The sequence below is a fragment of the Dendrobates tinctorius genome, unplaced genomic scaffold (assembly GCF_039654945.1).
Source record: "Dendrobates tinctorius isolate UK_male_01 unplaced genomic scaffold, ASM3965494v1 ptg000126l, whole genome shotgun sequence".
NCBI lineage: Eukaryota > Metazoa > Chordata > Amphibia > Anura > Dendrobatidae > Dendrobates > Dendrobates tinctorius.
The window spans coordinates 8,891,986-8,914,511 of NW_027361794.1; the positions used below are offsets into that span (position 1 = coordinate 8,891,986).

General features: G+C 45.3%; 2 protein-coding genes across 7 annotated transcripts in view; one reads left to right on the plus strand and one right to left on the minus strand.

The window, feature by feature from the left end:
- The window catches only part of LOC141047286 (uncharacterized), a 527,896-nt gene that overhangs the window by 478,579 nt on the left and 26,791 nt on the right, over positions 1 to 22,526 (plus strand). For 4 of the 6 annotated variants that reach the window (XM_073542318.1, XM_073542316.1, XM_073542317.1 and 1 more), the window contains exons 2-6: positions 21,162 to 21,311; positions 21,441 to 21,620; positions 21,705 to 21,828; positions 21,912 to 22,009; positions 22,208 to 22,298. In XM_073542318.1, coding sequence (XP_073398419.1) covers positions 21,162 to 21,311; positions 21,441 to 21,620; positions 21,705 to 21,828; positions 21,912 to 22,009; positions 22,208 to 22,298 — 643 coding nt within the window. Of the gene's footprint in view, positions 1 to 4,637; positions 4,753 to 19,545; positions 20,418 to 21,161; positions 21,312 to 21,440; positions 21,621 to 21,704; positions 21,829 to 21,911; positions 22,010 to 22,207; positions 22,299 to 22,526 lie in introns of those variants that run through there. The other 2 variants (XM_073542319.1, XM_073542320.1) reach the window with 2 other exon arrangements.
- The window catches only part of LOC141047344 (uncharacterized), a 549,461-nt gene that overhangs the window by 242,459 nt on the left and 284,476 nt on the right, over positions 1 to 22,526 (minus strand). The gene's annotated exons all lie outside the window — the stretch shown is intronic.

A 22,526-nucleotide genomic window follows, 5' to 3' on the forward strand; every position in this document is an offset into this window, starting at 1 on the left:
ACCCCTCACTGGGAATCTGAAGTTCATGGTTCCTGTCATCCTTGAACCAGTGCCGCCGAGCAAAACCTTTGTTCCGCCTCACCTGCGGTCCAAGGTTCTCGCGTGGGCACACGCGTCCAGGGTGGGTGGTCAATTTGGTTACAAGCGTTCCCCAAAACTCCTGGCTAGCTCTTATTGTTGGCCGCACAGGGCTCAGGACACTAAAAAATATATTCAGGCATGCGCCTCCTGTGCTCGGAGTAGATCCTCTAAACAGAGGTCGGCTGGGTTACGGTGTCCCTTGCCGGTGGCAGACCAGGTAATGGAGGTCCGCGACAGTCTGGGTCGCATCCCGCATGTCACTCAAATCTCTGTAATGAGAATGAAGACGCCCGCCGACACACTTCGGCGCCCCACTCCAACATCGGCTCCTGGCGACTTAGCCATCCCCGACGCCCTCCACGTGCTTTCTCTCGGACCAATTCACATGTCCCGGTTTTTCAAGTCATCTGCCGGGGCATCAGGCTGGTCTGCGGACGAGCCTGAGGCCTATGCCTCTGTGGGTCATAAGGTGGTACGTGGCAAAAAATTTTGCCAGTAGGAGGGGCCCTAGGAGGGGGGGTAATGTTAGGCGTCGGATTCCTGCGGCTACACAGCAGGAGTCCAGAGCCTCACATACTGCTTCGCAGCAAGTTACTCCTGAGGCTAAAGGCCCCTTTACATTCAGCGATGCACCAGCGATCCCGACAACGATACGACCCGGTCAGGATCGCTGGTGCATCGCTAAATGGTCGCTAGTGAGCTGCCACACAGGCAGATCTCACAGCGATGTAGCGGCGCAGCAGCGGTCTTTACTTGCCTTTCAGACGCGGCGATCCTGACGTCCTCCCGCCTGTGTCCACGCGTCGCTCGGCGCCAGCAGGAAGCGCCCGACAAGAAATGGACGTGGACGATCTCGCGCGATCAGCAATAGCCAGCGGTGGAGCCGGTCAGAGGTAAGTATCACACATAGCAATATCGCTGCTGTGTCACAAAATCGGTGGCGCTATAGCGATATCGCTATGTGTAAAACCCCCTTTAGTCCCTCTGCTGCTCCTCTGAGCATGCTCATGAGATGATCTCCCATTGGAGGTCGGGAGTCACGTGCTCAGGTCCTTCTCCTGATCTGATTGGTCCATCTCAGAGATCTGGAAGGTCCCGGCAGCGCACGGCTATAAAAGGGCCGCTTGGCCGAACAGCCATGCACTAGTATAGGCTATTCTTGCTAGATGTATGAATGGTGATGGATGTATGATTCTGGTGACTGACTCATTAAGATTCCCCTCCCTCTGATATTACGCATGTGGATAGGGAACTATAGTTAGAGTCTGCGCCAGTCAGTGGCAAGCCATAGGCCACTGTGCACACCGCACCTCTACACTAGCGTCCGGTGGTGTCACGTCTCTCAAGGCAGCATCGCTTAGCGGCTGTGTATGCCTCCGCGCTGCATGTAGCAGCACTTACCGGCATCTGCAGCAGCGACGCTGCACACACGGTCCCCTGTCTTGGAACCGTGTCCTGTGACCAGATACCGTGCATGCAATTTCACTGAGTCCGGTGAAGTCTAACTGGCTCAGTGTATACTTGTATGTTTTTGTTACAGCGCCTCTGTGAGTTTAACAGAGTCCGCTCCGCGTTCATCGGGTGACGTTGAACCCGAGCGCATTATACCGCCATATAGTGCGTCTGCCATTGTTTAGCAGCGGTTTTAACACCTACTGCATGGTGGACCCCGAGCAGCGAACGCACTTTATTATTTATTTATTTAGTGCGTTCCGCCGTTCCTAACACATTACCTTTATCGGTTTTTCTAATAACAGTGTTTTGACAGTTTTGTATCTCCTTCAGTGCTTGCTGCTCTTTTTTTGTTAATTTATCTGTTGTTGTTTTATGCACAACACCCCCTGTGTCTTTTACCACTCTGTAAAAAAAATACATAAAAACAATTAACCCAACCAGTAAACACCGTAAATAGAAAAAATTTGAGAATGCCAAAATTATGCTTTAATGGTTGGCACAATTCCACAAAAAAGTGCTGTAACGAGCGATCACAATTGTACTAATAAAAACGTTATCTCGTCCTGCAAAAAATAAGCTCTCATACAGCTTCATCGTAAAAAAAAATAAAAATATTACGGGTCTCGGAAAATGGCGAAACGACTCCAAAAATTTTTCTTTGCAAACCACAGATTTTTTTCTCTCCACTAAAAGAATAAAAAAACTGGACAAGTTTGGTGTCGCCGTAATCATAATGATGAGGAGAAACATATAGCATGGTCAATTTTACCACAAAATGTACACCGGAAAAACAATTCACAAAAAAAACAACGTCAATAGTTTTTTTTTTTCACAATTACACCTCACAATGTAATCTGAAAAATTCCCTATGTTGTCACACGATCTGCCATGGTCTCTGTGAATTCACCCTTAATTCTACAGGTGAAATTTTACAGTCAAAAGTCCCGTGTCATGTTCCACCAGTTTATACGTGATTATATGCTCATAACAGAAATTATATGTGGGAAGGATTCCCCAACCCCTCCACAAAAGGATGAACTCACAACCTTCCAATATTCAAAAGGGTTTTGTCAAACATGGGCTTTCACGCCTCTGCACCAAACACAATAAAGATTTCAAACAACTGAAAATATGAAAATATTCCCCATAGGTTCAAAATTGGACAGCAAAATTGGAAAGAAATCTTTTGGCTTTATAAACTAAACACCCTTACTCCGAATGGACTCAATGAAATTACAGATGTTACAGAGGCACCTGCCGCATCAGCATGGGATGAGTCAGATCATCGCCGGACCACCTAACACCTACTGCGACCCGGCTCCACCAGCGCTGCCGATCCTCCCCCCACCATCCCGAGCTGAATTCGGACTGTACAATGGGTCCCCATTTGACGCACTAACTTTTTCCCTATTTTCCTACTGAAAATTTGGGGCGCATCTTATGTTCAAAAGCGGCTTGTAGTCCGAAAAATATGGTACATTTTGATTCATTCTTTTACGTGACCTCATGTAATTCATAGGTACTTTTTAATATAATTAATGTATGTGTGTTTTGTTTATTCATGAACCATAATTTATGTTTGTTTGATGGACTTTTTCATTAACTTTGACTTTTTTTTTTTTTTCAAAAAGACTGCATATAAAACGTTCCAAGCTTGACATGTTTATCCGTTATCAGGTTTTGTCCTGAAGAAGAGTTCCTGCGTGACTTTGAAATGCATTGACTTTGAAAATCTATTTAAATAAACTTTTTAAGGAAAATCTCCATATCCTGTAGTCTTCATCAGTAGCAAAAGTATAGACACATTATACCTGGATCAGCTATTCTGCTCGGTCTATGGACCCGTGTCCTGCAGCAGCTGATTTATGTGTAGAACATGTTGCAAAGGTGCAACTCCATCAGGTGAGCGTAATACTCCCCTATTTTCATTATATCTTGTTATCGGTTAAGACCCTATTTTGCGCTTGTTTGTTCCCCAGTATCTTGACTACAAGAAATCTTTGTAACACTTTCAGGTTACTTAGTTAAAAGCAATCAAGGACTGCTTGGACCTTAACTGGTTCCATCTGAAACTCCAATGCAGAAGCCAAATGTCCTAAGAACTGGACCTGCTGTACCTCAAACTGACATTTCTCCAGTTTAGTAAATAAATGGTTGTCACATAGAACCTGTCTCACATGCTCACGATGTTTCTGCAGAGTACGTGAGAGACTCAATATATCATCCAGGTAAACTACTGCAAATCTACCCACCAGTGAGAAAAACATATAATTAATTAAATTTTCAAAGACAGCCGGAGCATTGGTTAACCTGAATGGCATCACCAAATCTTTCAATATGACCCTCAGGTGTATTGAATGCGGTCTTCCATTCGTCACCAGGGCGTATACTTATAAGGTTATATTCCCCTCTCATGTTGAGTTTGTAAAACTATTTAGCTCCAGATAATAGGTTAAACAGGTCAGGTATAAGGGGTAAAGGATAGGGAAGGTGTACCATGATTTTATTAATCTCTCTAAAATCCAAGCACGGACGCAGCCCTCCATCCTTTTCACGAGAAAACCCCACGGTGCCTGTAGATGCCTTAGGGCTCATACTCCATACTCACATGCGAGAAACTCGAACGAGTCTTGCGCGTCAATACCCGGCACTGCCGTTGGCACTCGGATAGGAGCTTTCAACTGCCTAGAAATACAAGGAGCTGAGCGTTCCGGTCCCGAGTGACGGCAGCAGTGACAGGTACTGACATGAGAGACTCTTGTATGTGAGTATATGAGCCTTAGACGGACTCTGGAAGGGGATAAATAAACGAGATTTCGGCATTTTAGCTCGTGGTATGGAGTCGATAGCACAATCATATGCCGCCATATAGTAGCCATCTGGTAACTGGTGATAATTCCCTCATGTGTGGGGTCTATTTATCTCCAGAGCAATCACACGTTACATTCCACACATAACACTGTGTAGAAAAGGCGGCGTGGGGTAATTGTGCCAGTAGTGAGGGGAAATAATGGCGGGAACTTCACTGACTGAGAAGTCTCCATGTAGCATCTGCACTCCGGATATCATGTGACCCCTGACTCCTCCCCTCCTGTGACCTCATCACAGGTCCTGTGCGCACAGAGCAGCCAGATATGTAGAGTGCGGCTCTGCGGGTGGAGGTCGGTGCTGGAGGCTCCATTATTCTCTATGTGGAGTGCGGCTCTGCGGGTGGAGGTAGGTGCTGGAGGCTCCATTATTCTCTATGTGGAGTGCGGCTCTGCGGGTGGAGGTCGGTGCTGGAGGCTCCATTATTCTCTATGTGGAGTGCGGCTCTGCGGGTGGAGGTCGGTGCTGGAGGCTCCATTATTCTCTATGTGGAGTGCGGCTCTGCGGGTGGAGGTCGGTGCTGGAGGCTCCATTATTCTCTATGTGGAGTGCGGCTCTGCGGGTGGAGGTCGGTGCCGGAGACTCCATTATTCTCTATGTGGAGTGCGGCTCTGCGGGTGGAGGTCGGTGCAGGAGGCTCCATTATTCTCTATGTGGAGTGCGGCTCTGCGGGTGGAGGTCGGTGCCGGAGGCTCCATTATTCTCTATGTGGAGTGCGGCTCTGCGGGTGGAGGTCGGTGCCGGAGACTCCATTATTCTCTATGTGGAGTGCGGCTCTGCGGGTGGAGGTCGGTGCTGGAGACTCCATTATTCTCTATGTGGAGTGCGGCTCTGCGGGTGGAGGTCGGTGCCGGAGGCTCCATTATTCTCTATGTGGAGTGCGGCTCTGCGGGTGGAGGTCGGTGCCGGAGGCTCCATTATTCTCTATGTGGAGTGCGGCTCTGCGGGTGGAGGTCGGTGCCGGAGGCGCCATTATTCTCTATGTGGAGTGCGGCTCTGCGGGTGGAGGTCGGTGCCGGAGGCTCCATTATTCTCTATGTGGAGTGCGGCTCTGCGGGTGGAGGTCGGTGCTGGAGGCTCCATTATTCTCTATGTGGAGTGCGGCTCTGCGGATGGTCGGTGCTGGAGGCTCCATTATTCTCTATGTGGAGTGCGGCTCTGCGGGTGGAGGTCGGTGCCGGAGGCTCCACTATTCTCTATGTGGAGTGCGGCTCTGCGGGTGGATATCGGTGCTGGAGGCTCCATTATTCTCTATGTGGAGTGTGGGTGGAGGTCGGTGCTGGAGGCTCCATTATTCTCTATGTGGAGTGCGGCTCTGCGGGTGGAGGTCGGTGCTGGAGGCTCCATTATTCTCTATGTGGAGTGCGGGTGGAGGGGGGTGCTGGAGGCTCCATTATTCTCTATGTGGAGTGTGGCTCTGCGGGTGGAGGTCGGTGCTGGAGGCTCCATTCTCTATGTAGAGTGTGACTCTGCGGGTGGAGGTCGGTGCTGGAGGCTCCATTATTCTCTATGTGGAGTGCGGCTCTGCGGATGGTCGGTGCTGGAGGCTCCATTATTCTCTATGTGGAGTGGGGCTCTGTGGGTGGAGGTCGGTGCCGGAGGCTCCATTATTCTCTATGTGCAGTGCGGCTCTGCGGGTGGAGGTCGGTGCTGGAGGCTCCATTATTCTCTATGTGGAGTGCGGGTGGAGGGGGGTGCTGGAGGCTCCATTATTCTCTATGTGGAGTGTGGCTCTGCGGGTGGAGGTCGGTGCTGGAGGCTCCATTCTCTATGTGGAGTGCGGCTCTGCGGGTGGAGGTCGGTGCTGGAGGCTCCATTATTCTCTATGTGGAGTGCGGCTCTGCGGGTGGAGGTCGGTGCTGGAGGCTCCATTATTCTCTATGTGGAGTGCGGCTCTGCAGGTGGAGGTCGGTGCTGGAGGCTCCATTATTCTCTATGTAGAGTGTGACTCTGCGGGTGGAGGTCGGTGCTGGAGGCTCCATTATTCTCTATGTGGAGTGCGGCTCTGCGGATGGTCGGTGCTGGAGGCTCCATTATTCTCTATGTGGAGTGGGGCTCTGTGGGTGGAGGTCGGTGCCGGAGGCTCCATTATTCTCTATGTGCAGTGCGGCTCTGCGGGTGGAGGTCGGTGCTGGAGGCTCCATTATTCTCTATGTAGAGTGTGACTCTGCGGGTGGAGGTCGGTGCTGGAGGCTCCATTATTCTCTATGTGGAGTGCGGCTCTGCGGATGGTCGGTGCTGGAGGCTCCATTATTCTCTATGTGGAGTGGGGCTCTGTGGGTGGAGGTCGGTGCTGGAGGCTCCATTATTCTCTATGTGCAGTGCGGCTCTGCGGGTGGAGGTCAGTGCTGGAGGCCCCATTATTCTCTATGTGGAGTGCGGCTCTGCGGGTGGAGGTCGGTGCCGAAGGCTCCATTATTCTCTATGTGGAGTGGGGCTCTGCGGGTGGAGGTCGGTGCCGGAGGCTCCATTATTCTCTATGTGGAGTGCGGCTCTGCGGGTGGAGGTCGGTGCTGGAGGCTCCATTATTCTCTATGTGGAGTGCGGCTCTGCGGGTGGAGGTCGGTGCTGGAGGCTCCATTATTCTCTATGTGGAGTGCGGCTCTGCGGGTGGAGGTCGGTGCCGAAGGCTCCATTATTCTCTATGTGGAGTGGGGCTCTGCGGGTGGAGGTCGGTGCCGGAGGCTCCATTATTCTCTATGTGGAGTGCGGCTCTGCGGGTGGAGGTCGGTGCTGGAGGCTCCATTATTCTCTATGTGGAGTGCGGCTCTGCGGGTGGAGGTCGGTGCCGAAGGCTCCATTATTCTCTATGTGGAGTGGGGCTCTGCGGGTGGAGGTCGGTGCCGGAGGCTCCATTATTCTCTATGTGGAGTGCGGCTCTGCGGGTGGAGGTCGGTGCTGGAGGCTCCATTATTCTCTATGTGGAGTGCGGCTCTGCGGGTGGAGGTCGGTGCTGGAGGCTCCATTATTCTCTATGTGGAGTGCGGCTCTGCGGGTGGAGGTCGGTGCCGAAGGCTCCATTATTCTCTATGTGGAGTGGGGCTCTGCGGGTGGAGGTCGGTGCCGGAGGCTCCATTATTCTCTATGTGGAGTGCGGCTCTGCGGGTGGAGGTCGGTGCTGGAGGCTCCATTATTCTCTATGTGGAGTGCGGCTCTGCGGGTGGAGGTCGGTGCCGAAGGCTCCATTATTCTCTATGTGGAGTGGGGCTCTGCGGGTGGAGGTCGGTGCTGGGGGCTCCATTATTCTCTATGTGGAGTGCGGCTCTGCGGGTGGAGGTCGGTGCTGGAGGCTCCATTATTCTCTATGTGGAGTGCGGCTCTGCGGGTGGAGGTCGGTGCTGGAGGCTCCATTATTCTCTATGTGGAGTGCGGCTCTGCGGGTGGAGGTCGGTGCTGGAGGCTCCATTATTCTCTATGTGGAGTGCGGCTCTGCGGGTGGAGGTCGGTGCTGGAGGCTCCATTATTCTCTATGTGGAGTGCGGCTCTGCGGGTGGAGGTCGGTGCTGGAGGCTCCATTATTCTCTATGTGGAGTGCGGCTCTGCGGGTGGAGGTAGGAGCTGGAGATTCCCCATTACTGAGCGCTGGGGACATTAAACCCTTCAGTACGGAGACTCTTTTGGGTTTTTTGTTGCCACTTAATAAGAATCATTGCGTTTTTGTTCTGCTTCCTGTAACAGATACATACGACCCGACTATGGAAGACAGGCAGTGAGAAAACAGATTGTTCTCATAGCACAGGGCGCCTTTCTTGGCCCCCACAGAGTGTAATGCCTCCATTATGCCCCTGTAAGCAGGGCTCTGCCACCACAACCAGCTGCCTCGGGCACTTTACCATGGCCTGGTACCTCACATTCTTCCCTGGCACTCCGTTCCTTTGCTTGGCACCAAATCTGTTCTGGCTTTGGGGCTATGGCCTTTATAATAACAGGAAACTGCATCATCAAGATCACCTGACCTGGTGTCCAATCTAGACTCTTCCTTCCTGAAATTCTTCCTCTTCCCAGTGATTCCACAGGGCCCAGCCTGGATGGCATTTGGCAGTCTTTTTGTAGAAATGCAGCACTGCCCTGAGGATTTCTTTCTTATGACACGCCTTTTTACACCCCTTATACTGTATATATGATGCCCCCCACACGGTATAAAGTTTCAAGAGTACTGGCATCTCTCACACAAAAGATATTTCCACAGTATAATGTTCCCACAATACCGCCACACCCCTACACACAGTATAATCTTCTCATAGTACTGCCATACACCCACGCACAGTATAATATCCCCACTGTACTGCCATCCCCCACTTTCTAATGTTCCTACACTACTGCCCCCTACATGCACAATATGGTACCATCCACCTCACTGACTACCTCCGACCACCGACAGTTTTCTATGAGATATTTACCATACGATATTTGGATAGGCAGAGTGTGTCATCCAAAACGGTAGCCCACTTGGTTGCTATGGTGCCTATGAATTGACAGGGCTCGTGGGGTGTGGTAGTGGTCACCCTCTCCTTCCCATCATCACAATTTCTGCAATATCCACATTCCCATGACGGTGATACCGTTGAATAGAATAGTGAATCAGGGACTCGAAAGCTTCCCGATCCACCTTTCAGCCTTTGCTTCTGAGTCTGAGACTCCGTGCACTGCAGGTACAATGACGTCACTCCATCACACCTGTAGTATGGAGAGCAGCACACCTCAGGAACCAGGTTGGGTGAGTAGTGTCTTTTTTTCAAATATCAGGAATTGTGGGGGCATTATATTAAGAGAAGAGCTGTTGGGACTCTCCTACTGCGTGAATGGCTGGTAGGGGCCATTATACTGGGGTTGTGGTGGACTGTAAAAGCCTCTATACTGATTGGGGGTCCTTATTTTGTGTAGCAAGTTGTAGCGGCCATCATACTGTGTGGGGACCTTCATACTGAGCTACCTGGGCACACAGGAGAACAATTTCCTTCTGAGGAGTCAGAGAGACCAAAGGTCTGTATTTCTTTCTATCTGATTGCAGTCCTGAATTAATATATTGTGGTGTGTCAGACATCAGATAGAACGTTCTGAAGGAAAGCAAAGATATAATGGCAGAGGGAGTTCGGAGTCAAGACAAGGAACATAGCTGAGAAGAACAGCAGGAAGAGGTCATTAGCTCAGGTTTACTGGACTATTGTGGCTTATAACAAAAGTTATGTACTGCCACATGTAACCGGAAAGCTCCTGACTCTGCTTAATGCAGAAGAAGCATTTATAAAGGATAGTGCCTCCTATCTGATGTATATACTTATCATCAAGTTCTTGCAAAGGAAATGAAAGATTTCCTGCCCTTGAAGGGTGGATCCCCTCTATGTGGTGCCGTCATGGGTTACGAAAAAACACATTACCGCTAAGTAATATCCGTGTTTCCTCCACACAGTATACTGTCCTTATAGTACCGCTATCCCCCTACACACAGTGAAATAAGAGGGGATTATAGGGAGAAAAATGGGAAGCGCAAGCTTCTAAGTGTAGTAGTTAATTGTCAAAGGTATATGCTCAGTGTGAATACACTCACCTATTTGGTGTCTTGAGATACTGCATGTAGATCCAATCCCTGGATCACTCCATTCCTCTTTCCATTCAGTTTGCTGCACAGATCTGGGAACTAGTGAGAGCACTGGACAGCGCTTTCATAGGTTATAACACTTGGTGAATGTTTTTCCCAGCAATATGCGCTCCTGAAGGATGATGATTGAACTTGATATTTAGGTTCAAGGATGATTTTTATTTTTGATTAAAAATAGAATACAACCGGTTTCGACTACTAAGAGTCTTCCTCAGGTATAATGTCAAGAATATAAACGGATCTGTCTGAACACATTTTATAGCAGATCTCCCTGCATGTGGTTTTGGGTGGGGGCTGAAAGGTCTGTTTTTCAGACACACCCAGATACTCAGATATGCAGGATTTTGCACTCTGAGGAATTAAACAAAACCCATAAACCAAATAAATGTTATACAAAAAGTTTCACACAAAAAAATTTTCACATAAAAAAACAATTAAAAAATATATATAAAGATATTCCAAATTTTTTTTTTTTTTTTCCCTTTTTCTAAAAACACTATAAATAATATTATGTGTAAAATTTCTTTAAAACGTTATTAAACAAACTGAGGTGTGACTTGATACAAAAATATAAAATCCTACAAACATGTACATTATAGCAAAATTTAATACTCTTCCTTAAAACTCTTCCTAATAAAAGTATCATATGCCCTCTATAACATCATTTAATCCATCCGGGTATAATGTACCCAGACGGAAGATCCAATATGATTCTTTCCGGTTTAGCTTTTGTATCCTATTAGTACAATTCTCAGGTATTTGCTCCAGCGGAGTCACGGAAATATTGAATGTTTTATTATGCTTCAAAGATAAGTGCCGGAATAAACTGTTTTAAAAAACCATTTTTAGTATTGTGTCTGTGGCCATTCATACGGGATCGTAAGGACTGAGTGGTCCGACCCACATATTGCAGCCCACAGGCACAGGTGATGACATATATAACAAAATCACTATCACACGGTAATTTTTGCGTGATTGCTATGGTTTCACCCGTACTGTACGACGTAATGCATTGAGCCATATGACTGATAATTTCACAGGTACAACATTTTCGGGAACCACATCGGTAGATACCCAGTTTGAAAGCATCAGTTTCATTTATCCTAATTTTTTCTTTTTTCTTTATACATTCCCGTTCCTTATCTTTGGTCATTCTGAGATTACTAGGAGCAATTATACCCTTCACCGTTTGGCCCCTACGAAAGGTAATATTGGGTCTATCTGGTAAAAGTTTTTTCAAAAAAGTATCCTTTTTCAACAAGTACCAATATTTGTTTAAAATATTTCTTATCTCTGTATTACTACGATTAAAAGCAGTAATAAAATTGTACTGCCACCCATCTTTTTTTCTTTCCTTATTCCTATTTTTGTTTACATTAATTCTCTGCTCAGGTTTTTCTCTTCTTTCTTTAGTTATCGCCTCTTCCACGTCCTTGTTTTTATTGTTCTCTCTAGATACACTCCTGCTGAGTTCGTTCTAGATTAGTTCTGTATGCTGCCATGATTAATCGTTTTGGATATTTCTTATCCGTAAACCTATCAATGAGAATTTTCGATTGTTCCAAATAATCTTCCTTATTGGTATTGTTTCTCCTAATTCTGCGGAATTGGCTATAAGGAATGTTTTGCTTCCATTTTTGATGGTGTGCACTTCGATAATCGAGGTAACCATTTGTGTCAGTTTTCTTGAAATATGTTTTCGTGCAGATTTTTTTATTTTTATGGGATATTTCTAGATCAAGAAAATTTATTTTTTCCTTATTAACCTCTGCAAAAAAAAGTAATACCCCAGTCATTCCTGTTTAATGCCACAATAAATTCTTGAGCTTCAACTTCAGTGCCTTTCCAAAATACAATTAAATCATCAATAAAACGACGATAATATATTATGTTGTTACAGTAAGGTTGCTGACACAGGGGCGATGAGGACTCGAAGCACCCTATGAAAAGATTTGCGAAACTTGGCGCTACCCGAGTCCCCATTGCGGTGCCATGCCGCTGTATATACAATTGCCCCTGGAAGGTAAAAAGGTTATGTTCTAATATGAATTTTAAACCCCTTATTAAAAATTGTCTCTGTTGTTCTGGCATATCTGCTATCCCATTCAAGTAATGTGAAACTGAATTAATTCCCAATATATGATCAATATTGGAGTAAGGGGCATGTACATCTAAAGTTATGAACATGTACTTTTCTTCCCAAACGAAATTTTCGCATTCTTTTATTAATTGACTGGAGTCTAGGAGAAAAGAAGGTAATTTTCTGACTAGATCCTGTAAGTACAAGTCGATATAATGCGACAGCTGGCTGGTTAATGATCCGATACCCGAAATGATCGGTCTTCCGGGAGGTTTCACAGGATTTTTATGCACCTTGGGCAGGTGATAAAAGAGGGCTGTATTCGGATTTTTGTTAGTCAGGAAACGTTTTTCCCTTTTATTTAGAATGTATTGGTTAAAGGCAGTGTCTATCAACCTATGGTATTCTTCAATATGTTTCTTGGAAGGATCAGCATCTAATTTTGTGTAGTACTTTGCATCCGATAGTATACTATATGCTTCCTCCAAATAGTCATCTCGGTCCTGAATGACAATACTCCCTCCTTTATCTGCCTCTCTAATTACAATTTTATCATTGTCCTTTAGTTTGTTTAAGGCTTCTTTTAAGAAGAAATGTTACACATAATATTATTTATAGTGTTTTTAGAAAAAGGGAAAAAAAAAAAATTTAGTGTGAAAAGTTTGGAATTTTTTATATATATATTTTTTAATTGTTTTTTTATGTGAAAATTTTTTTGTGTGAAACTTTTTGTGTAACATTTATTTGGTTTATGGGTTTTGTTTAATTCCTCAGAGTGCAAAATCCTGCATATCTGGGTGTGTCTGAAAAACAGACCTTTCAGCTCCCACCCAAAACCATATGCAGGGAGATCTGCTATAAAATGTGTTCAGACAGATCCGTTTATATTCTTGACATTATACCTGAGGAAGACCCTTACACACAGTACAATGCTACCAAAGTACCATCATCCCCTCATACATAGTGTAATGATCCCACAGTACCGCAATCCCCTCCATGCTGAGTGGCGGTTTTTAAATTGGGTAGCAGGCTGTGATGGCCATAATACTGTGTGAGGTGCTGTTTGGACCATTATATTGTGTGGTAGACCTCACTCTGTGTTACCTGGGTCACTAGGGGGAAAATGTCCTGGTCATGAGTCACATAGGGATTAGTAAATGAGACTTTTGATCTACTGTAGTTGCAGACTTAAATTGACAAAGGCAATATGCCTTCTGAGTCAGGAGATATGACTCCAACAAATATATATCCAATATATAAAGCTCAAGTGTATGTATGTGTGTGTGTGTATGTGTATATGTCCGGGATTGGCATCCGCACCGTCGCAGCTACAGCGACAAAATTTGGCACAGTCACACGTCTGGACCCCGAGAGTGTCCTAGGCTATGTTGTGAGGCGAAATTTTAACCCCGCGCGTTCCAATTCACCAAACAATTTTGCCCCTATCTACATAATGGGGAAAAAGTGTGTGTGTGTGTGTATCACGTCCCGCCGCTCATTATGTTGTCATAATGGTTGACTATGGGATGGAGGATGTGTGATGGGTATATGGGCACTGGACTATGAGATGGAGGATGGGTATATGGGCACTGGACTATGGGATGGAGGATATGTATGACGGGTATATGGGCACGGGACTATGTGATGGCGGATATGTATATGGGCATGGGACTATGGGATGGAGGATGTGTGATGGGTATATGGGCACGAGACTATGGGATGGAGGATATGTATGATGGGTATATGGGCATGGGACTATGAGATGAAGAATGTGTGATGGGTATATGGGCACTCGACTATGGGATGGCGAATATGTATGATGGGTATATGGGTATGGGACTATGGGATGGAGGATGTGTGATGGGTATATGGGCAAGGGACTATGGGATGGAGGATGTGTGATGGTATATGGGCACGAGACTATGGGATGGAGGATATGTATGATGGGTATATGGGCATGGGACTATGAGATGAAGAATGTGTGATGGGTAAATGGGCATGGGACTATGGGATGGCGAATATGTATGATGGGTATATGGGCATGGGACTATGGGATGGAGGATATGTATGATGGGTATATGGGCATGGGACTATGAGATGAAGGATGTATGATGGGTATATGGGCACGGGACTATGGGATGGAGGATAGTTATAATTTGCTATAACTAACCACAGTTAGTTACTATGCCCGGGCAGCGCCAGGCTCTTCAGCTAGTATATATATATATATATATATATATATCTATATATATCTCCAACAATGTAGACCAGCTCACTCCTGTGAACCACCTGGAACCTCAGCTGACCTGGTTAACTCCGTTGTGCCCGGATCTGGATGTAGGAGTCCATCCATACAAATGTGAACAACGACAGAGCAAGGTCCTATCTGCACTACTTTCCTGCGTTATTGCTGTTTTGAACTGCTTGGACCATTGTATTTTAACCCCTTCACCACCAAGGGTGGTTTGCACGTTAACTCCCGGGCCAATTTTTACAATTCTGACCACTGTCCCTTTATGAGGTCATAACTCTGAAACGCTTCCATGGATCCCGGTGATTCTGACATTGTTTTCTCGTGACATATTGTACTTCATGTTAGTGGTAAAATTTCATTCAAATAACTTGCGTTTATTTGTAAAAAAACGGAAATTTGGCGAAAATTTTGAAAATTTTGCAATTTTACAACTTTAATTTTTATGCCCTTAAATCACAGCGATATGGCACACAAAAAACTCAATAAATAACATTTCCCACATGTTTACTTTACATCAGCACAATTTTGGAACCCAAATTTTTTTTTGTTAGGAAGTTATAAGGGTTAAAAATTGACCAGCGATTTCTCATTTTTGCAACACTATTTTATTTTTAGGGACCACATCACATTTGAAGCCACTTTGAGGGGTCTATATGATAGAAAATACCCAAAAGAGACACCATTCTAAAAACTGCACCCCTTAAGGTGCTTAAAACCATATTCAAGAAGTTTATTAACCCTTTAGGTGCGTCACAGGAATTTTTTGAATATTTAAAAAAAAATGAACATTTAACTTTTTTTCACAAAAAAAAAATACTTCAGGTTCAATTTTCTTTTACCAAGGGTAACAGGAGAAATTGGACTGCAAAAGTTATTGTGCAATTTGTCCTGAGTACGCTGATACCTGATATGTGGGGGGGAACCACTGTTTTGGTGCATGGCAGACCTCAGTAGGGAAGGAGCACCGTTTGACTTTTTCAATGCAAAATTGGCTAGAATTCAGATCGGACGCCATGTCGCATTTGGAGAGCCCCTGATGTACCTAAACAGTGGAAACCCCCCCAAGTGACCTCATTTTGGAAACTAGACCACCCAAGGAACTTATCTAGATATGTGGTGAGAACTTTGAACCCACAAGGGCTTCACAGAAGTTTATAACGTACAGCGGTACAATTAAAAAATCATATTTTTTCCACAAAAATGATCTTTTCACCCTCAATTCTTATTTTTCCAAGAGTAACAGGACCCTAAAAGATATTGTGCAATTTATCCTGAGTGCGCTGATATCCCACATGTGGGGGTAAACCACTATTTGGGCGCATGGCAGAGCTCGGAAGGGAAGCAGCACCATTTAACGTTTTTGGCTGGAATTGAGATCGGACACCATGTCGCGTTTGGAAAGCCCCTGATGTACCAAAACAGTAGAAACCCCCACAAATGACACCATTTTGGAAACTAGACCCCCCAAGGAACTTATCTAGATGTGTGGTGAGCACTTTGAACCCCCCAGTGCTTCACAGAAGTTTATAACCACCGGGCATGAAAATAAAAAAATCGTATTTTTTCCACAAACATCATCTTTTAGTCCCCATTTTTTTTATTTTCCCAAGGGTAACAGGAGAAATTTGACCCCAAAAGTTGTTGTCCAATTTGTCCTGAGTACGCTGATACCCCATATGTGGGAGAAAACTACTGTATGGGGACACGTCGGGGCTCGGAAGGGAAGTAGTGACGTTTTGGAATGCAGACTTTGATGGAATGGTCTGCGGGTGTCATGTTGCCTTTGGAGAGCCCCTAATGTACCTAAACAGTGGAAACCCCCCACAAATGACCCCATTTTGGAAACTACACCCCCTAATGAACTTATCTAGATGTGTGGTGAGCACTTTGAACCCCCCAGTGCTTCACAGAAGTTTATAACGACCGGGGGTGAAAATAAAAATATCGTATTTTTTCAACAAACATCATCTTTTAGTCCCCATTTTTTTTATTTTCCCAAGGGTAACAGGAGAAATTGGACCCCAAAAGTTGTTGTCCAATTTGTCCTGAGTACGCAGATACCTCATATGTGGGAGAAAACTACTGTATGGGCACACGTCAGGGCTCGGAAGGGAAGTAGTGACGTTTTGGAATGCAGACTTTGATGGATTGGTCTGCAGGTGTCATGTGCGTTTGGAGAGCCCCTGATGTACCTAAACTATTGAAACTCCCCACAAGTGACCCCATTTTGGAAACTAGACCCCCCACGGAACTTATCTAGATGTGTGGTGAGCACTTTGAACCCCCAAGTGCTTCACAGAAGTTTATAACGCCTGGGCGTGAAAATCAAAAAATCATTTTTTTCCGCAAAAATGATATTTTTGCCCCCAATGTTTTATTTTCCTAAGGGTAACAGGAGAAATTGGACCCCAAAAGTTGTTTTGTAATTTGTCCTGAGTAGGCTGATACCCTACATGTGGGGTAAAACACTGTTAGGGCGCATGGCAGAGCTTGGAAGGGAAGGAGCACCATTTGACTTTTTCAACGCAGAATTGGCTGGAATTGAGATCAGACGCCATGTTGCCTTTGGAGAGCACCTGATGTGCCCAAACAGTGGAAACCCCCCAATTATAACTCCAACCCTAACCCCAACACACTCCTAACCCTAATCTGAGCCCTAACCCTAGCCCTAACCCTAGCCCTAACCCTAATGGGAAAATGGAAATAAATACATTTTCTTTTAGTGTTATTATTTTTCCCTAACTAAGGGGGTGATAACGGGGGGGTTTGATTTACTATTTATGGTGGTTTTTATGTTTGGCAGCTGTCAGACGCTAAAAGACGCTTTTTATTGTAAAAATAGTTTTTGCATCACCACATATTGTGAGCTATAATTTTTCCGTATTTTGACCCACCGAGTCATGTGAGGTCTTATTTTTTGCGGGACGAGTTGACGTTTTCATTGGTACCATATACGGGCACGTGACGTTTTTTGATCGCTTTTTATTCCGATTTTTGGGACGCAGAATGAACAAAAACCAGCGTTTCATGAATTTCTTTTGGGTGGTGCGTTTACGCTGTTCCGCGTGCGATAAAATTGATAAAGCGGTTTTATTCTTCGGGTCAGTACGGTTACAGTGTTACCTCATTTAGGTCTTTTTTATGTTTTGTCGATTTTTTGCAATGAAAACAATTTTATATAAAAAATAATTATTTTTGTATCGCTTTATTCTGCGAGCTATAACTTTTTTATTTTTTTGCGGATGACGCTGTATGGCGGCTCATTTTTTGCGGGACAAGATGACGTTTTCAGCGGTACCATGGATATTTATATGTTTCTTTTTGATCGCGTGTTATTGCACTTTTTGTTCGGTGGTATGATAATAAATCATTATTTTTTGCTTCGTTTTTTATTTTTTAAGTGGTTCGCTAAAGGGGTTAACTAATGGGACAGTTTTATAGGGCGGGTCGCTACGGACGCGGCGATACCAAATATGTGTACACTTATTGTTTTGTTTTTTTTATTTTGAAAAAATGGATTTATTGGGGAATATTATTTTTTTTGTACTATTTTTAACACTTTTTTTTTTTTTACTTTATTACCTTGTCCCAGGTGGGACATCACTGTCCTGTGACAGATCGCTGATCTGTCACATCACAGATCACTGTGACAGATTAGCAATCTGTCACAGGCAGTTCTGCAGACTTCCTCATGCCTGCGCTTTGCAGGCAGTGAGGAAGTCAGCTCCCTACAGGCCCCCGAAGGCCCCCGTCGCCATCTTGGATCCGGGGACCTGTAGGGAAAGAGCCCCCGGCAGCAGCGCTGCACATTGTGCTGCTGTGGGGGGCTCAGGGAAGCAAGGAGGGAGCCCCCTCCCTGCCGATGCTTCCCTTTAACCCCAGGTACACCGCGATCGCGTTTGATCGCGGTGTGCAAGGGGTTAACGTGTCGGGGCGGTCCGTGACCGCCCCTGACACATTGTGCCGGGTGTCAGCTGTGATAATCAGCTGACACCCGGCCGCGATCAGCGGCGCTCACCACGTGGGCGCCGCTGATCGCTGGGACGTAATATTCCGTCCATGGTAATTAGGTCCAGGGTCACATGGACGGAATATTACGTCCCTTGTAGGTAAGGGGTTAATGGATTTACCAATAAAAAGAAAGAGAAAATAATTTTTTGACAGCATCCTGGATTGCTCGCGTTATTGCTGGACTTTGCTCTGTTGTTCACATATATATATGTGTGTGTGTGTGTGTGTGTATGTATATATATATATATATATATATATATATATATATATATACACACACACACACAATCTGTATATCTTTTCCCTTTAAGTTGGAGGCCCAATTCCAGCTATTGCTGTGGGACCTGTTATTTCTATCTACTCCACAGCGTATAGGATAATAGAGTATAATAAAGTTGTTACGGACGAGACTAAAGGTACTGTCACACTTAGCAATGCACCAGCGATCCCGACCAGCAATATGAGGCGGTCAGGATCGCTGGTGCATCGCTAAGTGGTCGCTAGTGAGCTGCCAAACAGGCAGATCTCACCAGCGACATAGCAGGGGTCGGGGGTCGCTACTTACCTGTCAGACGAGGCGATCCTGACGTCCTCCCGCCCGGCTCCACGCGTCGCTCGTCTCCACAGCAGGAAGCTGACGACGAGAAACGGCCCAGGACGTTCTCGCGCCATCAGCGATAACCAGCGGGGGAGCGGTCGGAGGTAAGTATCAGACACAGCGATATCGCTAGCAATATCACTATAACGTCACAAAAACCAGTGACGTTATAGCGATATTGCTAGCGATATCGCTTAGTGTGACAGGCCCTTTAAGTGTGACAGGTCCTTTAAATGTCTGCAAATGGAGATTCTGGCTTGGCTTTTATCCCAAGTCGTGTAACTAGGCTCGTTAAATGGTCAACATTGACTTTTAGGATTGCTACCTCCAATAGGTGGCACTAGAGTTCTAGTCCTCTTCCTCTCTGAAGAGACAATTTGCATAATTAGCATATTTCCCAGAGGAGCATTGCGGCTTTAAGTCTCCTCACCTCGACATGCTTAGCATGTCATTCTCCGCAAGGAGAAATGATACTTCTTGGATATCGGTCAGACGCCTCTCTCACAGCCAAACCAGATCTCCCACTTTGCACTGATGAGGGGCAGTACCCCGAAACACAGTGTCTGCAAATGGAGATTCTGGCTTGGCTTTTATCCTAAGTCATGTAACTAGGCTCGTTAAAGGGTCAACATTGACTTTTAGGATTGCTACCTCCAATAGGTGGCACTAGAGTTCTAGTCCTCTTCCTCTCTGAAGAGACAATTTGCATAATTAGGCCCTTTAACTAACATTGTGCAGTGATTCTGTTTTCCCTATAGTGATAGATATTTCTTGTTGCCAAACTGTGATTTATTTTCACTTTAAATCTTTTTTAACCACCTCATCAGTGCGATCATACAACATACAAGCCTCTGATGGCTCCGGTGATGCACTGTACTACTGTAGTGCCGTGTATCATTACTGCCTGTCAGTGTAATACTAACGGCCCCATACACATGAGACAAGTGTTGGCTGAACGGTCATTTGGCAGACGGCTATCTCTCCCGACTCCGCCATACACACAAATATTCCAGCTTTCCTGTGCTCTGTATGAGAGAGTCGCCTCCAGACCCCTCTAGCGGAGGATTATCTACAGGAAGAACAAACGGATTATCCTCTGAAATTCAGGATTCTAGATCCTTCTCTGCCCTGACATCATCTGTTGGGAGGCCCCCAAATACATTATATGGTCGCCCAAACCCCCCGAAATCAGTGCTTTCATGTAACTTTAATGTGTATGGGGGCGTTAAAAGGTAGACCTTCATACATTGCAGGCCCAGACATCATTATTAGGCATGTAAATATCATAGTAAATAGGCCGCACCATACTATCGAGTACTTGGAGGCGGAGTGCATTCACCTGAACTCTGTCTCACCTTAGATGCCATGTTTGCTTTTGGCAGCAGCAAGTGGTTAAACTGCCAGGGATTTTGTTGTAGCCGCACCTGTGCCGTCCCTGCGGTGTACGTCTATGTTCTGGGGCCCAAAAGAGGTAATTTTTTTTTAAACTATTGTTTATTGTGTGAAAAAATAAAATGTGTCTTCTGCTTTTTCCATGTTATTTTCTTTTTAAAAGAATTGTTGGGGCAAATTTTCTTTAGAAACATTTTAATATCTTTTTTTCTGGTGTTTTCTTGTAATATAGGAAAGCCTAAGGCCAGAAATAATCCCCATAAATCGCTGTACATGGAGACTTTGGGATCAGATAATTTCTGTCCGTTGTGTTTGTGGAAACAAAAAAGCTTTTATAAAAGCCTCAAACTTCTGTGTGTGACTCAGACCTGAGATCTAACGTGATAGAAGATTACAGTGCGGGGAAGACGGGAAACCTTCATATAGACGGCCGGTGGGGATGGAGTCAGGGACGGACTCTGGCCAAATATGTTTCTAGAGCCGTAGTAGAAGATGAAGATGTCGTCCTCATCATGAAGTAGTTATTTCTTCTGTCCCGTGTAATGAATATCTCCTGCAGTATTGCTAATGCCGATTCCAGTGTCGGGAAATGAGACGAGAATTAGCGTTATGGAAGATGAGTCTATGAGGAACGTATTCAGCTGCCGACTCCGAGGGAGAAACTGCTTGTTGTCTGTGGCCTAAATATATAGGTTTTATTAGTAGATGGAAAGAAGGAAACTAAATACTGTAAAATAATAAATCTCATATGTTTCCCTTATTATCTCCAGTAATTGTATTATTACACAGGATTTTTATGATGTTACATCATCTTCTCATTCAGGTCTCTACAATATCGGATCCTCTCAATGAAGATCTTCTACATAAGAAAATTTTTCGGATTTACCCATCAAGGATGGATATGGACAGAGACAAGATGGCAGAGAGGATATTACACCTCACCCTAGAGATCCTCTTCCGGCTTACTGGAGAGGTGAGAGGTTCTGATGACGTCACATTACATCATTCTTATCTATGGGAATAACAGATGGACAGAACTGGAGAGGTGAGGACTCTGGGAATGTCTGTAGTGAGATTTATTAATGTGTCTCTCCATAACCAGGATTATACAGTAGTGAAGAGGATATCTAGTGAGCACTGTCAGGACCCTGTGTCTGAGGGATGGGGAGGACCCTTGAGCCCAATCACGGGGCCTCCACCTCACCCCATGATACATGAGGACATCAATGAACAGAAGATCCTAAAACTCCTCTACAAGATGATTGAGCTGCTGACTGGAGAGGTGACACTGCTGGGAATGCTGGGACATTATACAGTAACGCTATGAAGGTATCGAGGGGGATAACAGTATCTTTGTATGTGTCAGGTTCCTATAAGGAGTCAGGATGTCACTGTCTATTTCTCCGTGGAGGAGTGGGAGTATTTAGAAGACCACAAAGATCTGTACAAGAACGTCATGATGGAGGTTCTCCAGCCCCTCACATCACCAGGTAATAGACAGGACTAAATACACACGGCCTATAATTATCTGTATGTGAAGAATGAATTCAGTCCCTATATGTGTTTCCTCCAGTTCTATCCAGTAAGAGGACAACACCAGAGAGATGTCCCCGTCCTCTTCTTCCACAGGACTGTAAACAAGAAGATCCCAATGTTCCTCAGGATCATCAGGTAGATGGAGAGAAGGTGTCATGAAATCTCCCCTATGATGTCTAGATGACTGTGAAGGTCTTGTGCTCAGTCTTGTTTTATCCACCAGTATTATATGTTTTATACTTGTGTAATGAGAACGGTGGAGATGGCAGGATTAGAGCTGATCATAGATGTGACTTCTCCATCTGTCTGAGACTTTTACAATATTTGTTTCAGAGTGAAGATCTGACTCATATTAATACTACAGAGACATATGTGAGGGGTGATGAGGGGTGTAAAGAGGAGATTCCTACATATGGCTACCCAGGTGAGTAGTATCCACTGAATGCAGAAAAGTCACAGATTCCCCTCAGTCACCGGCTGTGGCTGCTTTATCGGTGGTGTAGTCTCATCGTATCACAATCGTGTGATCACCATTTGGCCTCAAGAGCACAACATTATTTTCCTCCCAAAACTGTTCAAATGACTTTGGCCATTGAAAGCCCTTTTATATAGAACTTAGTACCTGGAGGATCCATCTACCCTCTGGGATTGG